Source organism: Castanea sativa, chromosome 5 (genome assembly GCF_040712315.1).
Source record: "Castanea sativa cultivar Marrone di Chiusa Pesio chromosome 5, ASM4071231v1".
In the NCBI taxonomy this organism is placed as follows: domain Eukaryota; kingdom Viridiplantae; phylum Streptophyta; class Magnoliopsida; order Fagales; family Fagaceae; genus Castanea; species Castanea sativa.
The window spans coordinates 3177368-3196112 of record NC_134017.1 but is presented as its reverse complement, the minus strand read 5'-3'; the positions used below and the strand labels follow the sequence as shown (position 1 = coordinate 3196112).

Below are 18745 nucleotides of genomic sequence, written 5' to 3'. Positions count from 1 at the left end.
ATAAAAAACTTTACTAGTTGAGCTAATTGAAACCCACCACAATGAATCTTGCTAGTCAAATTTGTTTGGAACTGCAACCAAATGCATTAGTAATCTAGTAGTACTTGGTTGAAATAGGTTACATTGGCTTATTTGCTTCCTCTTCTCGGCAAATATTAACAGTGAAATACTCAAAACAAAGTGACATGTGAGAAACAAAATTGCTTAATTACACATCCATAATGTATGTAGAGAAAAAACACAAAGATATCAAAAAAGAAAAAGAACAGAGCCTAATTAGCATTAATGATTTTTTTTTCTATGAATTATATGATAAGTTTTGAATTTCGTCTCTATGATTGTGGCAATTTAGTCTATGAATTTTTGCAAACAATTCAATGTTACATTATCTCGAGTTTCCGTTTAAAAATGGTGTGATTTTCATGAAATTACTTTATAAATAAAAAAAATTCAACTTGTAATTTAATTTACTTTCACTAATACTAGACTAAGTCCTAAAAAAGATATGATTGATCTCTACATTTTTCGTAATTAACTTTTCAAGTGATCCTCCACAGAAATACTCAAGTGGTGGGCTTTAAAAATGAAATATGAATAAACTGTTCTCTCTTTGTTATTGCTTGAAACAATTTTATCGTCTCCAGATTACTATATCTCCAAAGCTATCAATTTAATATTAGGGCCCATTTAAATAAATTACTATTCAGTTTTTCTTTGGCCCACATCTGTTTAGCTTTTACCAAGAACATCTTATTATGGCTGTTAATCAAAACGACATGTTTTACTAGTGACATGTTGTTGTGGCTATATGGTAAGTTAGGCAAAATACATACTATACCAGTCGTTTTGTCCAATATTTACAAACTCTGGGAGGAATTTCTTCAGTGTCCAATTTAGAACTTCTTGTTATGGACTGATAAAAATGACAGCCCAAACCGTAGAAGAGTCATTTATTATTATTATTATTATTACTATTATTATTTTTGGAGAGTTTTATCCGCTTTTGATGATTGTATTTTTTATCATTATCAGATATTTTATCAGTTGAACTAACTGGAACCAGTTTTTAATTATATTTATATGATATAATATATCAGAAAATCACAAAGTTATTATGGATCCGGTTAATGTAAAAGCATTCATTAATAATCTATTTTAATAAACTTTTTATGAAAAACTAAAAAAACTGTCAAAAAAGTTAGTCAAATTTCATTTTCTCATAAATTTTTTTCCTAAAATGGTTATTCAACTAATGTATAGTATACCCTAAGGCCTAAGGGCATACCTTAGTGAAACTCATTTATTACTATTATTATTATTATTATTATTGCCCACTTTTGATTGCAGTCTAGTTTGTTGTCATGGATATATTTTTATAGACAAAGACAAATGAACATGTTGCTTGTATCCAATAGTAGATATTATGTACCTGAAATTTACATACTATTGATCTTTATGTTGTTTGTCATGGATGTTCTTTGTTCTTTTGCCTGCAACCAAAAAACAATCAAAGTCATGCTATCTATTGATATACAGCCCATGCTCCATTGCTGATCTGCTGTCATTAGAGCTGGAGCAAATACTGTACAAAACAATACCTATAGAGTTACATTATCTTTCACAACCACGCCAAAGTATGTTGTGATTAGTACATACTTTAAGTCATGTCAATTGTGGATCCAAGTGAAAATAATATTAGTATGGTATCCCAATTTTAACTAGCTATATCAACCGTTTTGAAATAAATCATCCCAATATTATTCGGTATGAAATCAAGCACCAGAACAGTTTAAAATGGTTCTGAAAGACTGAAATGAAGAAAATATATAATTGTATACTACATTGATGTGATACAAAAACCAAGACATGCTGATATAGATTACACTAATAGCATGACCTTAAGGCGTGAACAAATACATGCTAGGTTAAGATAAATGCCAACACCAGTTATTAAGATTTTGTTTCACTAGCTAGGCTCATTAAGAAGCACATAAGAGTAGCACCATCATAGTAATACTAGTACAAACTGAGAATCTCAGTGCTATTTATTAGAGGGAACCTATAAGCAACCCATATATAATCAAAGAGAGTAAACATGTTTTGGAAGTCTTGGCTTCACAACAACTTCAAGTGGGAATTTCTTAGGTGTTGAGAGCCCAAATATTTCCTCCATGTTCAAATCTTCAGTCTTCATGTTCTCTGGCAAACTCCATGTAAATCCATGCAATAGATTAGACAAACTTGATTGAATCACCTTCAGGCCAAGACTATAACCTGGGCACATCCTTCTACCAGCCCCAAAAGGCAGTAGCTCAAAATCATGGCCTTTGACATCTATTGCTCTCCCAACGAATCTTTCAGGATAAAATTCATTTGGCTTGTCCCATATTGTTGGATCTCTTCCAATGGTCCATACATTTACAAGCACCCTGGTACCTTTGAGAATGTCATAACCAGCAATGTTGCAATCTTCGCGAGATAGACGAGGTACTAACATTGGTGCCACAGGGTGCAACCTCATTGTTTCCTTAATAATTGCATCAATGTATGGTAAATTCACAATGTCTTTCTCTTCAACCCATCTATCTCTTCCAATTACCCTATCTAGCTCTTCTGTTGCCTTCTTGAAAACCACTGGCTTCTTTAGTATCTCAGAGATTGCCCATTCTACTGTCACAGCTGAGCTCTCAGTTCCACCAGCTATTAAATCCTGTAGACCAATTAGCCAAGTCTTTATTATTCAATACGTAAGAGAAAAATTAAATTATTGCAAGTTCATCACATGATTCACATCTATGATTGGACTCAACTCACTTATTGTACACTAAATTATGAGTTCGTTATTAGTAAAAAAATTACTACTAATCTTTATTTATTGTCTATATTTATTGTTATCTAAGAATAAATTCAGGAACATACGAAATTTTACAATATATTAAAGTGATCAATGGTGATTTGTGGAAACTTTTTATTTACCACTATTTACATAGAGATCAATCACTTTTAACGAGTTAAAAAATTAGATGAATTATTGTAAAGATAAACATTAAACGTAGGTTGAGTGGGAATCAATGAGATTACTTCTGTCACATAAGTTCTAAGTGTGGTCACATCTTGGTTTGTGATCCACTAAGTTGATACCATAAAAGAGATATGGACAAATTTGGTAGCTGCTAAGTCTTCTCATGTGTATGAGTGTATCTTTTATCAGGAAAAGTTTATTAGCAATAACGTCAATGTAAAAGCTAAAAAAGGATTATGTCCAATTCAGCCAAAAAAAAAGATTATGTCCCACTTTGGGAAATCTAGTCCATGGTCCTAGTCGATTTTTTTTTTTTTTTCTTTCCAAGCAAAAAATATTGTAAAATTGTAAAACTAAAGAAAATATTTCATTCCAAGCAAAAAACATTGGTTTGATATATCTTCTTTTTCTTTAAAAAATCAAGTTGGGAAAAGGTAAAATTGTATCTTTAAAAAAAAGTTCTTAAAATTATACTCAAGCAAATAAAATAAGTAAATAAGCCCAAAAAATCCAAGCTCAACCAACTAGCTCTCCCTTCCTTTGGAGTCATTTGCTTAGAAGGACAAAAAAAACAAATAATTGAATTTAAATGCATGTACGAAAAAGTATTTTGTATCAAATAATACCATGTTATTCGTATCAAAATCTAATAAATAAAAGATATTTGTGTAAAAAATGCAGAGCCTATGTCCAGTGAAAATTTTTATTGGACACGTTGAATTGTGGACACAAGCCGCACCCATATAAAAATAACTACTCATTAATACATATTTTTCATTCATTTATAAGGTAGTTATTTTTTGTTGACATGTTTCATTTAGTACCAAATAAATTCCAGTTACCCGTATTAATATTGTACTAATATAATTGGCTAGGGGTGCGAGCCCACTATGAATCTAGTATTGGGACTCACATTTATTACGAGAGGAACGAGTATGTCCTCATAAGATAAGAGCGAATAAATTTTTTTTTTTTCGACTCGTATGCTTGTGTAGTCAGATTTAAATATAAAAAATAAATAAAAAAGAGCCAAAGTTGCCTCTATCAATCAAGATTTCGATCAAAGATATCATGCCACTAGTTAAAGTTAATAATGTCTTATTAGAGGATTTTCTGAGAAAGTTATAAGGGAAATTTCTAGGAAATGATGTACACCAAAATTAGTGGAAGCTACAGAAGGCATTTTTTGAATTCTGTGGCTGCTATTGACCCAGAAGGAAGATGACAGCACTCAAAGGAATTGTGAATATACAATCAAACTAAAACTACCTCATTCAGCAACAAAAAAAAAAAAAACTAAAACTAAAACTACCTCGGTTCTGGTGTATGTACACTCAAACCAACTCATAAATAAAAATAAAAAAAACACAAAACAAATATATATTTTTTTGGGTAAATCAGTGAATATTAAACAATAAAATGTTTTTAATTACTATAAATAAAACAAAATGTACAGTAACTCACAACTTGCTCTGATAAAGCGAAAATTATATGATGTACCGGCATATATGTCGAGTACACTATATACCAGCTCCTGATAAAGATGGTGACTGCTCATCAAAAACGAAAAAAAAAAAAAAAGAAGCTAAAGATGGTGACTGGTGAAGCAAGCCACTCTGTAAGGGAGGACTTTCAGTAAATAGGTCCCATTTTTGTTGGATAGTCTTGATTCATGAAAGGAAATCAAAGGAATTTTAACGGTAGCAAACTTTTATTTTATTTTTTGTTTTTTTTTTTTTTTTAAGAATACGTATTAAGACATGCAATGTCTATAATATTTTTACAAAAAAATTTTAAGTGATAAGTTATTTCGAGTTGTTATTAATAAGACAAAAAAATAATTTCAGTAATAAATTTAATTTAAAACCAATAACAACCAACTACTTATAAATTATTATAAAAATATCGTAAATATAATTATTTTTATATATTATTAAATAATAAAAACATAGAAAGATATTTCAGCCGATATCTGTAAATTTTCAATAAAGAATATAAAATATTCCAACGGTATAATGATGACTTACCGACTCTTGTCTTTTTTCTCACATAGAATCTAATTTAATTAATGGGATCAAGATTCAACTATTACATGGAAAATGACATTATTATTTTTTTTTTTTGGTTGCCCACAGTGTATCCTCAAGGCTTTCAACCAGAGACTAATCACTGTTCGTGCCGGGAGAGCCCTACGAAGGGGTAAAGCACTGGCCCAGGAAATTCTTTTCAAAGTGCAGGTAGCAAGACTCGAACTAGGGAGCACACCCAGTCGAGCCCAGTACAAGCACTTTGAGACTGAGAGCTCTACCAACTCAGCCAACCTCCTGGGTTAATGACATTATTATTATTATTATACTCTTGCAGCATTATATAATTCGTCAACATTCAACAACAGTGCCTAATTTACCATAACGTAATCCACCATCCATCCCCACATTATATCTTCATCACTCTAAAGTTTCTCTCAAATTTTCCAGTTAAAAAGTAAAGGCGGAGTGCATACGTTTAAATATATTATTTTAATTTTTAAACAATATCACACGTATTTTTACACATATTTTTTTATTTGTACGTATTTCTAAAAAATACAAATAATATTACTATAACAACGATGTAAAACTTTCATAAAAATAAAATTGACCTCGTAATAAAAGATAAGGTCAAGTTGATGGTAGTACGTACCTGAGTAAATGCCTTGATCCCATGTCTCTCAAGCTTAACATCAAGACTAGGGTCCTCAGCAAATTGCAAAAGCACATCCACCATGTCCTTTGCAACATAATCTTCCACTCCTTTCATCCTTTCAATATGTTCATCCAATACATGCTCCAAGAACCTATCGAACTTCTTGCTCAAAGCCTTCATTCTCTTAATATAGCCTTGCAAGTCCAAGAAATCAATCCAAGGGATCGAGTCCCCTATGTTCAACACCCCACTAAGCAAGAACAACTCATCCAACATCTTCTTGAACTCGTCGGGGCTCACAATCGAGTCCACCGTCTCGTCGGTGTACTTCTTTCCGAGCACCATCCGGCTGATTACATTGAGACTCACGGTTGTGAGATTGTGTTTCAATAAAACAACCTCATTTGAGGACTTGTACAAGTCACTAAGGCAAGCATTCATTTCCTCCTTACGTATGTACTCAAAGGACTCTAAGCGTTTTGCACTAAAAAGTTCCATTAGGCACATTCTACGGGCCTGGCGCCAATATGGGCCGTAAGGGGACCAAGTGATGTCTGAATAGTTATAGGTTGTGTGTTTACCTGCAGCAATTTTGGGCCTTGAGGCAAAGGTGACATCATGGGTTTTGAGAAAGGCCTTAGCCATTTCTACGGAAGAGCCCACGACCACCGGGAATGATCCGAAACGGAGATGCATTATGGGCCCATATTTTTGGCTGAGTTCGTGGATGGATCGGTGGGGAAGTGGGCCTATAAGGTTGAGGTTTCCGATGATGGGCCAAGGATTTGGGCCTGGCGGCAAGTTAACTTTGCGGCGGCGGAGATAGTAGGAGAGGAGGAGGAGGGCTATGGTTGCTAGCCATGCCAAAGTGAGTGAAGGCCAAGAAGGAGTTTCCATGTGTAGTGAAAGTGTGTATGTGTGTGTGAGATATTGATAATGGTTTTGGTGGTTTTAGTATATGAAATGGTAGTTGTAGTGGCATGGATGTGAAAGAAGTGATGGGTATTTATAAGATAAGAAAGCAAGGGCAAGGTCTTTGTTTTTTGTTTTTTGGTTGTTTGAGTGGTGTGGACACTGTTTGGTTGGCGTTTTTCACGAAAGATGACGCATTTGGAGTTATTATATTCTTTAGGGGAATTGTCTAATGCATCCTTGTGGATGTTTCTCCGAAATCTCAACTTTTTGCCTAAAGCATCCTTGTGCACTTTGTTCTTCTTTTTCTAGAAAGTGAAGAGTACCTGATGTTAAGAAATAATACATGTACACAGTACACTTAAACAAAAAATAATTTGCAGCCATAGCCAAGCAATAGTTGTAGATTATCTAAAAAGTGTTACCAAAACTTTTTATTACTGGTCACTATTGTAGATTATGGTCACTTTTATGTCCATTCACACTATTGCTTGGCTATGGTTGCAAATTCTTTTTTGGTAAGTGTAGATTATGGTATCACTATTGGAATGGTATCACTTTTTTAGATAATCTACAATGGTGTGAATGGTCACACTTGTAGATTAAAGCGATACCACAACACTTGGCCATAATCTATAAGAGTGATATCACTTTAATAATATCAACCATAGCCAAGCCATTCTCAAAAAAAAGAAAAGAAAAAAACCATAGCCAAGCAATAAGAGTGACCATAAAATTTGTTTCCATTCTCTCACTTGAGATTATTAAAGTCTTAAATCAAGAGATACCACAAAATACTGGCAAAAAAAAGAGATACCACAACATAATTGGCCATTATAATTTATAACTATTTTTTTGGTAGGCTACTCACTTTGATTTTAAAAAGAGACACACACACGTGTATAAGTATAATGATATATAAATTACAATCACTAATTAAAAAATTTTAACTATTATTTTTGTTTAGGACAGTACAAAACAAGAGTGGTTGACGCATAAAGTTGGACCCATTTGGCCAGTCTAATTAATTTCCTTGCATCTTCTTAGTTGGTGAGAGAAAATATGAACTATGAAGTGGTTGATCTTGACTATTGACTTGCCTTTTGAAAATGGTTTTTAATTCGTACCGCACAAACTTTGATCTCAATTTCCTGGAAATTTTTCCATGGACTCGGAAAAGTAATTCCAACTTTTTCATTAGTTGACGTAAGTCAGTGCAGTTGGTGGCTGTAGGCGAGTGTATCACTGCCAATGATTTCTTTAGGAAAAAAGGTAATCATATTATGACCTGCTTGGAAATTGCATATAGGTACGAATATTCTATCAAAATATCAACAACAACAAAAAAAAAAAAAAAAATCTACAAATATTAAAATGAGAAGTGTAATTACGGATTCGGAAATTTCTTGCACACGAAAAATTATAGATGCCCCTTTTTTGTGTGTGTATATTGATAAAAAGGAAGTATTCACCTCTTATATTATTTAATAATTGAACCCTTTTTTCTATTATATATATATAAAAGAACGATGTTCTAACATTTGGTCACTCTTTATCTATAAAATACTTTAAAAAGTAAAAGCCTTATGAACTAATAATATAATAAATTGAACTTGAGATTTTCCAATCTACTTCACATTTCAGATCAATCTACCCACCACCCAGTACTCCCTTGGGTTGGGGTCTCATTATTGAACTTTGAAGAATGCATCAAGTCAAGTAATAAAAAGTTTTGGTCTTTAAAATTTTATGACCAAAAAAAAAAAAAAAAGTTACACTTATGTTAAGTCAAATGATATCAATTGTCTTCTTTAAAAAAAGAAAAGAAAAAAGAATTGATTTAAAGTTATCAACATCTTGGATTTACAACAAAAAAGAAAAAAAGAAGAAAAAAGAAGAAGATATCAACATCTTCTTGAAGTAGAACGTAAAAAAGAACATATAATTGGACAATTTTGTTGTACCGTTCAACATCAACATATGAAAACAAACGCCTCTTCTCTCTCACTTTCAAATTGTAGAGAGTGAAAGAATTTAGACAAAAACTTCAGCAAGCATTACAATTTACAAGTTCCATTCCTTGTTATTAAAAATAAAAATAAATAAATAAATAAAACCTTGAATGAATCTTCTAAATTATTATTTTTTTATATTTTGAGTAAATCTTCTAATTTATATTACATATAAAACATGTGACATTTAAAAAATTAAATAAATATTACATGTCTTACATCCGGTTAAAAATAGGAAAAAATTATAAAATTCAATTAGATCTTTCCCCAAAGAAATATACCCTATACATCATAAATTTGAAGCCATCCAACAAGAAATGGAGAAAAAAGGTAAAGAATTTTTTTTTTTTTTTTAATCATGTCACCTCGCCTCATATCATATGTTATGATTTGTAGGCTATTTTTATCCTAAAAGAGAATATAAAATTTAATATAAAGTTTAAGGAATAACTCTATTTTTACCTAACTTAAATTTTAAGGAAAATAAACCAATGAAAAAAAGAAAGCTATATCAACTTAATATTAAAAAAAATGCTTAATTTTTTATACTATTATATATTTGTCATAAACCTAATCCTAAATCTAGAGAAGTGATTTGGGGGAGTCAATTCAAAAATTATATACAAGGAAGTAAAGAACAAAAAAGTAGTAGTTGGTTTTAATTTATTCCTTCATAACCCTCATGCTTCCTCTTCTTCTTATTATTTTTTTTCTATTATTTTTCGCATCTTATGGGATTTTGATGGTGGGTGAGGGAGTCCAATTAATGCAGTTGTTGCAGATTTTATTTCCTATATTATCAACCATTATCATTCTTTAACCCACAATGGCCACAATGATTCTTGCGTTCACTTGATGATCACGACGTAGCAACAATAAAACTCGATAAAACTTAGTGATCATTCACAACTAGAGGGAAGAAGTTCGTTATCTTGGATGTAGTTTCAGTCAAGTTTTTTTTTTTTTTTTGGTAAACGACGATGTATTAAAAGGCTAAAAGATTACATCAAGAGCAGGACACATCCTGCTGGAAAACACGCCATTCAAATCATCCTTAAAGACATTGTAAACGTCCACAGGCGGACTACTAAAGGAAATAAAATCTACATCCTGGATAGCACCCATTCTAGCAAGAATATCCGCACACCGATTGGCTTGGCGATAGCAGTGGGTAAATTGAATCCTTCGGAAGCAGGTTGCTAAGTACCTGCAGTCTTCCAATAGAGGGGAAATGACATTGTTTACATATGCAGCATTCTTGAAGACCTCTACCACAGCTTGAGCATCCATTTCCACAACAAGAGAATCAATGTTTAAGTTACAGCAAAGCAAAAGACCCTCCCTAAGCCCCCATAATTCTGCTATAAAACTATTGGTTGAACCAATATGTCTAGAAAAACCCGCAACCCACTACCCCTGTTCATTCCTCACTAAGCCTCCACAACCAGCCCTATCCACCCCACCCAAGCATGATCCATCAGTGTTGAGTTTCTTCCAACCAGCTATGGGTCTTTCCCAACGAATAGCCCTTAAAATTTTTTTGTTTGGGTTTCTAGGAGACTGCACACAATAGTAAAACTCCACAGCTTGATGCATAATCTCCTTATGCAGGTTTGGGTTCTGAGTTTTACCATTAAATACAAACATGTTACGGCTTTTCCAAATACACCACACAACAAAAGAAAATAAAATTTTCCAAGGAGGTTTCCCTTGACCACAGCTGCTATTATTTTTCCCATTGAGTAAGATCCATTCTTGAAGATCACTTGACCAAAAAACTTGACTGGATATGCTGACTCCCAGCTGAACCCAAATGTCCTTCACCCAAGCACAATCTCTAATGGCATGTAATATTGATTCAGGATCCCTCTGACAGATGGGGCATAACTCATCCTCCACAAATCCTCTTCTAGCAAGACACACTTTAACGCCAATGCTATTGTGAGTACACTGCCAAAGGAAAGTTTTGAGTTTGGGCAACGTTTGAAGCTTCCAAATCCAACCAGAATTTTGGGAAGGGACAGCATCGTCCTTCATGGCAATGGAATAAGCACTCCTAAGATCAAAAATTCCCCTTGGGTTGCCTGACCAAGCTAGCCTATCCTGGCCGCTACTCATAAGAGGGATGGGAATAGCTTGAATTAAAGATTTGACCTGGTAAGGGAGATCAAAGGATATCTGACTCCAATTCCAGCACATGTCAGTAAGAACATCTCCAATCTTCCACTGATCAGCACCACGGTTTAGAGGACCTTGGATCATGCCACGGAGAGCTTCTTTACCTGTCCAATTGTCCCCCCAAAAGTTGACATTGCTATCTCTTCCAATCGTCCACATGCTACCCTCATTGAAAGTATCCCTCCCCTTCTTTACTGCTTTCCAAATCTGAGAACACGGCAGCCTATCCATATTAGGAGAGCTAGTCCTCCTAATGTTGCAATATTTCTGCCTTAACACTTTGGCCCATAAGGCTTCCTTCTCGACATACATCCTCCAATTAAGCTTGGCAAGCAAAGCAGTATTTCTACCCTTGGCTGCTTGCAAACCAAGTCCGCCTTCCTCCTTACATTTTGTTACCTTATGCCACCCAACCCAATGAACTTTCTTAGATGACTCCGAAGACCCCCAAAGAAAATTTCTATTCACCCGATCAATTCCCTCTAGGATTTTATTTGGGATGTAGGTAAATTGCATGACATACGCGGGAATAGCTGCCGAAGAAGCTTGAATCAAGACAGTCCGACCAGCCAAGGAAAGCAAGTTAGCCTTCCACCCAGCTAACTTATTTTTAACCCTATCGAGGATAAAATTAAAATCTTGGGGAGAAGAGCCAGGGTGCCTGATAGGAATTCCAAGGTATTTGCCAAGAGAGGGGGTGGAGGCAAAACCAAGGATATTGCTAAGAGACTCCCTAGAATCCCTATCCACATTGGGCGAGAAGTAAACTCTTGATTTGGCATCACTAACAGTTTGACCCGAAACACTGCAAAACTCATCAAGAACATCCCTCACCGCGGAACAATTAATGTGGTCAGCTTTAGCAAAGAGCACCAAATCGTCCGCAAAAAATAAGTGGGAGAAGGCCGGCCCACTACAAGAAGCCTTTACCGGATGCCACAACTTAGCATTACATTTCTCCTCAATGAGCTGCCCAAGAAACTCCATGCAAAGAATGAATAAATACGGTGAAAGTGGGTCCCCTTGCCTTATCCCCCTAGTCGGATAGATTGGATCTAGAGCTTCACCATTAAACAAGATAGATGTCGAGACCGTGGATATGCAACTCATGATAATATCAATCATATCAGCTGGTAAGTTGGCCCTAATCAGCCTATCCCTTATGAAGCTCCACTCAAGTTTGTCATACGCCTTTTCTAAATCGATCTTTATTGCCATGTACCCCACCCGACCTTTCTTCCTACTAAGAGTATGTATGATTTCTTGCACTATGATCGCATTATCAATGCCCTTCCTTCCCGGAACAAAGGCTGCTTGGAGAGGAGAAATAAGCTTATCCAAATACGGTCTAATTCTAGCCACAATAATTTTTGTAATAATCTTGTACACAGTGTTGCACAAGCTAATAGGCCTATAGTTTCAGTCAAGTTGCGCATGGAATAGGACACCAAAGTGACACATGATCTTTTTTTTTTTTCAACGCTGTCATGTCCATGTAATATCTAGTACAGTGAATACTAGATGCAGAGGTGAATATGAAATTATTGTATTTCAATTCTTTATTAAATTATTTACTTATCTGCAGCTTTTTAATTTGTTTGTTAGATAAAACTGTATTTTTGTCAACTTTCAACGAATAAAAAATAAACTTATCAAGAAAAAAAAAACTAATTTAAACGCACAATAAATATCATTCATTTTTTAATATATGTTTTTATCCAACCTAGTCCCAACCAAACCGTCCAATCCAAACTACTTGTTTGAAAATGATTTGTTTTGTAAAGACGTTTGGTTAGCAATGAGTTAAAAATAAAGAAATTAAATCAAATCAAGTTGAGTGTGAAGTTACAATAAAGTGAACCCAATAAACTTGACAGTTTGACACACTCAAATATATTTATTATTAAGGTGGGTTCTAACTAGCTTAACTGGTAAAAAATTTTATGGTTGAATAAAAGATTTGGAGTTCAATTCCCGCCTACACCAAAAACTAATTGGTGTCTTGGTCTAATGATAAAGAGCTATCATCAGGAGCGGACGTCATAAGTTGAAACTTTCTCCCAAATATATTTATTAGGTATCAAAACTATAAACATTTGCTTGTTTAAAATTGCTAAGTCAATAATCAATTTTTGTTTTAAAAAATTTATAACTCAGCAATATTAAACAGGCAAGAGTCTTTAAGTGGAATGGTAGACAAGTGACGTGGTCCACCAATAGACTGTATAATTTCTCCATGAGTAGCTCGTATCCTCTTTATTGCGAGGAAAACTTGTGTGGGGCAACAATAGGGCAAGATAATGACGGGGCATGTTAGGGGTATTTTTCCATCCAACTTAGGTTGTCTTAGCACTGATGAGATAAAATTAAGACAAAAAGTAAATGACGAATATGAGAGAGAGAGAGAGAGAGAGTTTTGGGGATAGTGATAGAATACGTATAAAAAAATGATTATAAGAAAAATATTTATAATATATATAAAAGAAATGTATAGGTGTGAGTGTGTTGTGTTTGGTGGTGAGGGTGGGGGGGGGGGGGGACTGATGTAGCCACCCTTTATCCTTAGGCCAGCCAACCAACCCCCCCCCCCCTCTACCATTAGGACTGACAACCAACCACCCTCTACAAGTCAAATAGCCAACCAACCTTTCTTACCTATTAGGGTAGCTAGCAGCCCCTTATTTTGACTTCTCATATCTGTCATGTATCCTCTTTAATTATAGCTTTGACTTATGTAACTATCAGCTACTTTATTTCCTAATAGTTAAAGATTATAAATAGTCTTGCTATGTAAGAGTAGAATCAGTTTTTGATGTGAATATAACTTAGTTTCAGACCTGGACAGAAACTAGTTTCTCTGTAATTTCAGCTTTAATTCTTAATTTTAATGAAATTCTAGTTCAAGTTCTTAATCAATTTATCTTGATTTCTATCATTTGGTATCAGAGCACAGATCTGGTCCTCTTTTTCCCTACCACTTTGATCATTTGAGCCCTAAATTTCCTTGTGTTTCTTTTTTTTCTCCCTCCATTCAAGATCCTAGAATTTAGATCTAGGTTCCTTGTGACAATCAAATCTGTGACTGTTGCAAATATCACAGATTTGATCACTTGTGTTGTTACTTCTATTTACAATTTTTTCCAAAGATTTTGAAGCTTCTAATGGCTCATAGAAGGAGAGGAAGGAGAGGTGGAATAAGGGGGAATCAAATGGATGTTGGGGAAGGAGTTGAAGCCAACCCTCCAATGGGGAGGAATGTTGGACGGAATCAAAACATGGAGAGAGAAGACATGATTGCTAAATTAAGGAGACAAGTTGCGGCACTTACGGAGGTGGTGCAGCTTATGCAACTTCCTCATGAGACTACTGATGAGTCTGATGACTCTCATTCTTGTTTTGAGAACCCTTTTGAAGCTCCTCCAAGGGGTAGGCCTTATGTGGAAAGAAATGAGCCAAGGCTTGACTACAACTTCAAGGTTGAAATTTTAGAATTTCAAGGGAGTCTCAAACCGGTAGACTTTGTAAATGGGCTTAACACCGTTGAAATGGTGTTTGATTATTATGAAGTTGTAGATGAAAAGAAAGTGAAGCTAGTCGATATTCGCCTTAAAGGGAGAGCTTCCGCTTGGTGGGAATAATTGCAAATTTCTCACCAAAGAAGTGGTAAAGTCAAGATCAAGTGTTGGGAGAAGATGAAGAAAAAGCTCCATGAACAATTTCTTCCTTTCAACTACACCCAATCACTCTACAAAGACCTACACAACCTTAAGCAAGAGGGAAGTGTAGAGGAGTATACGGAGGTATTTCACCAACTGGTAGTAAGGGTAGATTTAAATGAAAGTGAAGAACAAATGGTTGCAAGGTACATGAGTGGATTGAAGCCATCCATCCAAGTTGTCCTTAGTCTTCAATCATTGTGGAAAGTGTCAAAAGCCTACAACCGGGCTTTACTGGTAGAGAAGCAACAAACTAGGCCAGCTTTAAGGTCTGGACAATGGGGTTCCAAGTCTAGGCAAGGGATTTCTAGCCAATATAAGGTTGAGAATTCAAGTACAAATAGGAGAGGAGAAACTTCTGGGGTTGAACAGCAACCAGCAGGTTCTAAATATACTATTACAGCCCCAAAACAGTCTGAAACTGCCATTGTTGGCGGGGGTAGACAGCAACAGATGGGTACTTTCAAATGTTTCAAGTGTGGAGAGCCGGGGCATCGATCTTCAGATTGTAGGAAGAAGGCTCTTATGTCGGAGGAAGTAAAAGAGCTTGAACATGAAGATGGAGAACCCGTCTTTGATCAACCTTCAAATGAGGTTGATGGTGATTTTGAAGAAGAAGAGGGCTTGATGCTTGTGATGAGAAAGACTCTTCTTGCTCCTAAATTCAATTCTGAAGAAGATTGGTTGAGAACCAATATTTTTTTATACAACTTGTAGCATTAGAGGAAGAGTTTGTAGTATGATCATCGATGGGGGAAGTTATGAAAATGTGATCTCTCAAGAAGTGGTTGATAAGTTGAGGCTTACCACTTAAGATCACCCATATCCCTACAAAATTTCTTGGTTCAAGAAGGGTAATGAGGTGAAAGTAACGAAGTGTTGCTTGATGCCACTTTCTATCCGGAAGAAATATATTGATGAAGTTTGGTGTGATATAGTACCAATGGATGTGTGCCACATCCTTCTTGGAAGACCTTGATAATATGATCGCCAAACGATGCATGATGGGAAGAAAAACACCTATACCTTAAGCAAAGACAATTAGCAATTTACTTTGCTGCCAATAAAGGAAAAGGTGAATTCTAAATCTTCTACAACCTCCTTACTTGCTTCTAAAAGCTTCATTTAAGAAAGTCAAGATAGTGGCTACATTTTGGCATTAATTCTAGTCAACACAATGGCTGGAACTGATGTTCCTAGTGCTGTCACTAAGTTATTATAGCAACATGGCGATGTTTTCCCCCATGTGTTACCTCCTAGCTTGCCTTCTATGCGCGATATTCAACATGCCATTGATTTGGTATTAGGTGCACCCCTTCCAAACAAAGTAGCATATCATATGGCTCTAAAGGAGAAGGAAGAGTTGCAAAAACAAGTTCAAGAGCTTCTTGATAGAGGCTACATTTAGGCTAGTATTAGCCCTTATGCGTTACCCGCTCTCTTGACTCTTAAGAAGGATGGCTCTTGGAGGATGTGTGTGGATAGTAGAGCTATCAACAAGATTACAATCAAGTATCATTTTCCAATTTCTAGATTGAATTACATGCTAGATTGCTTGGCAGGTGCAAAGGTGTTTTCCAAGATTGATTTGCGAAGTGGGTATCATCAAATTAGAATTCGTCCAGGAGATGAATGGACGACGGCCTTTAAGAAACATCATGGATTATTTGAATGGCATGTTATGCCATTTGGTTTAACAAATGCACTTAGCACTTTCATGAGGGTGATGACGCAAATGTTGCGACCACTATTGGGGGTTTGTGTTGTGGTGTATTTTGATGATATTTTGGTGTATAGTAGCTGTTTGGAGGACCACTTGGTGCATTTACAGCTTGTGCTTAACATTTTGAGGAGAAAAAAAATTTATGGTAACATGAAAAAGTGTAGCTTTAGGATGGATCAAGTGGTGTTCTTAGGCTATGTTGTGTCTTCCAAAGGAGTGTTCATGGATGAAAACAAGGTTAAGGCAATTGTTGATTGGCTTACACCTTCTAGTGTGCATGAGGTGAGGAGTTTCCATGGTCTTGCTACCTTTTATAGAAGGTTTATTAGCAATTTTAGCACCATTGCAGCACCTCTCACCAATTGTCTCAAATAAAAGGACTTTTGTTTGGACTAATGAAGCCCAAGAAAGCTTCCAATTTTGACAAGATATTTAAACTTAATTGTGATGCATCAGGAGTGGGAATTAGGGGTGTCCTTAGCCAAGAAGGGCAGCCCATAGCATTCTTAATTGAGAAGTTGAATGAAGCAAAACTTAGGTATTCTACCTATGACAAGGAATTCTATGCTATTGTTCAAGCCATCAAGCATTGGAGTTACTATTTGGCCTACAAGGAGTTTATTCTACACACTGATCATAAGGCTTTGAAATATCTCAATAACCAATCTAATGTGAACAAAAGGCATGCTAAGTGGGTATGCTTTTTGAAGCAATTCACTTTCTCATTGAAACATCAGTCGGGAATTCTCAACAAAGTGGCCGGTGGGTTGAGTAGGAGGACTAATTTCTTGGTGGAAATGCAAGCTAAGGTCGCTTGTTTTGAAGTTTTCAAGGAGAATTACCAAGATGACCCACATTTTGGTGATCTATACCAACAATTGCAACAGGGACAACAACCTACCAAATCTGACTTTTGTTGAAGGATGGATTTCTTTTCAAAGGGCTGAAATCATGTGTGCCTAAATGTTCTCTAAGGGAGTTGATGATTGTTGAACAACATAATTTAGGGTATCTTGGCAAATTAAAGACCCTAGAATTCCTTAAACAATACTACTTTTGGCCGGGAATGACTAAAGATGTTGAGCGGCATGTTCAAAAGTGCCAAGTTTGTCAAAAAGGAAAGGGTACAACCACTAATGCAGGTCTATATTTACCCCTTCCAGTGCCTAATAAACCATGAGAATATATTAATATGGATTTTGTTCTTGGCCTTCCACCTACACAACGAAAGAGTGATTCAATCATGGTGGTAGTGGATTGTTTTTCCAAGATGGCTCACTTCATCCCATGCAAAAAGACTTCGGATGCTTTCAATGTGGCTGATTTATTTTTCAAAGACCTCTACAAGCTTCATGGTGTACCCAACAAGGATGCTAAATTCTTGCTCATTTTTGGCGAACTCTATGGCGTAAGATAGGAATTGAATTGAGCTTTAGCACTTCTTTCCACCCTCAAACGAATGGTCAAACTGAAGTTGTCAACCGGAGTCTTGGAAATCTCTTGAGATGCTTAAATGGAGAAAATCTCAAGAATTGGGAAAGTATCCTTCCCTTGGCTGAATTTGCTTACAACTGTTCTATTAATCGAACTATTAACACATCTCCTTTTGAGGTTGTGTATGGTAATAAACCTTTGAGTATCTTAGATTTGGCACCCTTGACACTTTCTAAGAAGGAGAATGTAAGAGCAACAAAAATGATAGATTTTATGCAATCTATCCATGCACAAGTCAAGGAAAGAATTGAACATTCCAATGCAAGCTACAAGGCTGCTACTGATATTCACTGAATGAGACTAATTTTCAAGGAAGGGGACCTTGTATGGATGATTTTGACTAAAGAAATGTGTCCTCATGGCTCCTATTCCAAGTTGGGAGCAAGGAAAGTAGGTCCATGCAAAGTATTGACTAAAATCAATGACAATGCCTACATAGTCCAACTACCCCCTCACTTAAACATTTCTAATGCCTTCAATATGAAGCATTTGAAGCCTTATTTTCCAACTGAAACTTGAGGGTAAGTTTCCTTTATGGAGGGGAGTATGATGCAACCACCCTCTATCCTTAGGCCAGCCAACCAACCCCCCCCCCCCCTCTACCATTAGGACTGATAATCAGCCACTCTCTACAAGCCAAACAGCCAACCAACCCCCCCCCCTCTACCATTAGGACTGACAACCAGTCACCCTTTACAAGCCAAACAGCCAACCAACCTTTCTGACCTCTTAGGGCAACCAGTAGCCCCTTATTTTGACTTCTCACATCTGTCATGTATCCTCTTTAATTACAGCTTTGACTTATGTGATTATTAGCTACTTTATTTCCTAATAGTTAAAGATTATAAATAAGCTTGCTATGTAAGAGTAGAATCAGTTTTTGATGTGAATATAACTTAGTTTTAGACTTGGACAGAAACTTGTTTCTCCAGTTTCTCTGTAATTCTAGCTTTAATTCTTAATTTTAATGCAATTCTAGTTCAAGTTTTCAATTAATTGATCT

General features: G+C 35.5%; 1 protein-coding gene across 1 annotated transcript; it reads right to left on the bottom strand.

Moving 5' to 3' along the window:
• Positions 1 to 1814: 1814 nt before the first annotated feature.
• LOC142636920 (trimethyltridecatetraene synthase-like) lies at positions 1815 to 6687 on the bottom strand. Its single transcript, XM_075811215.1, has 2 exons — positions 5705 to 6687; positions 1815 to 2710 (listed from the first exon to the last, which is right to left on the bottom strand). Exons 1-2 carry the CDS (start codon positions 6602 to 6604, stop codon positions 2081 to 2083), a joined length of 1530 nt encoding a protein of 509 aa, XP_075667330.1. The 5' UTR covers positions 6605 to 6687; the 3' UTR covers positions 1815 to 2080.
• Between the last annotated feature and the right edge of the window lie 12058 nt (positions 6688 to 18745).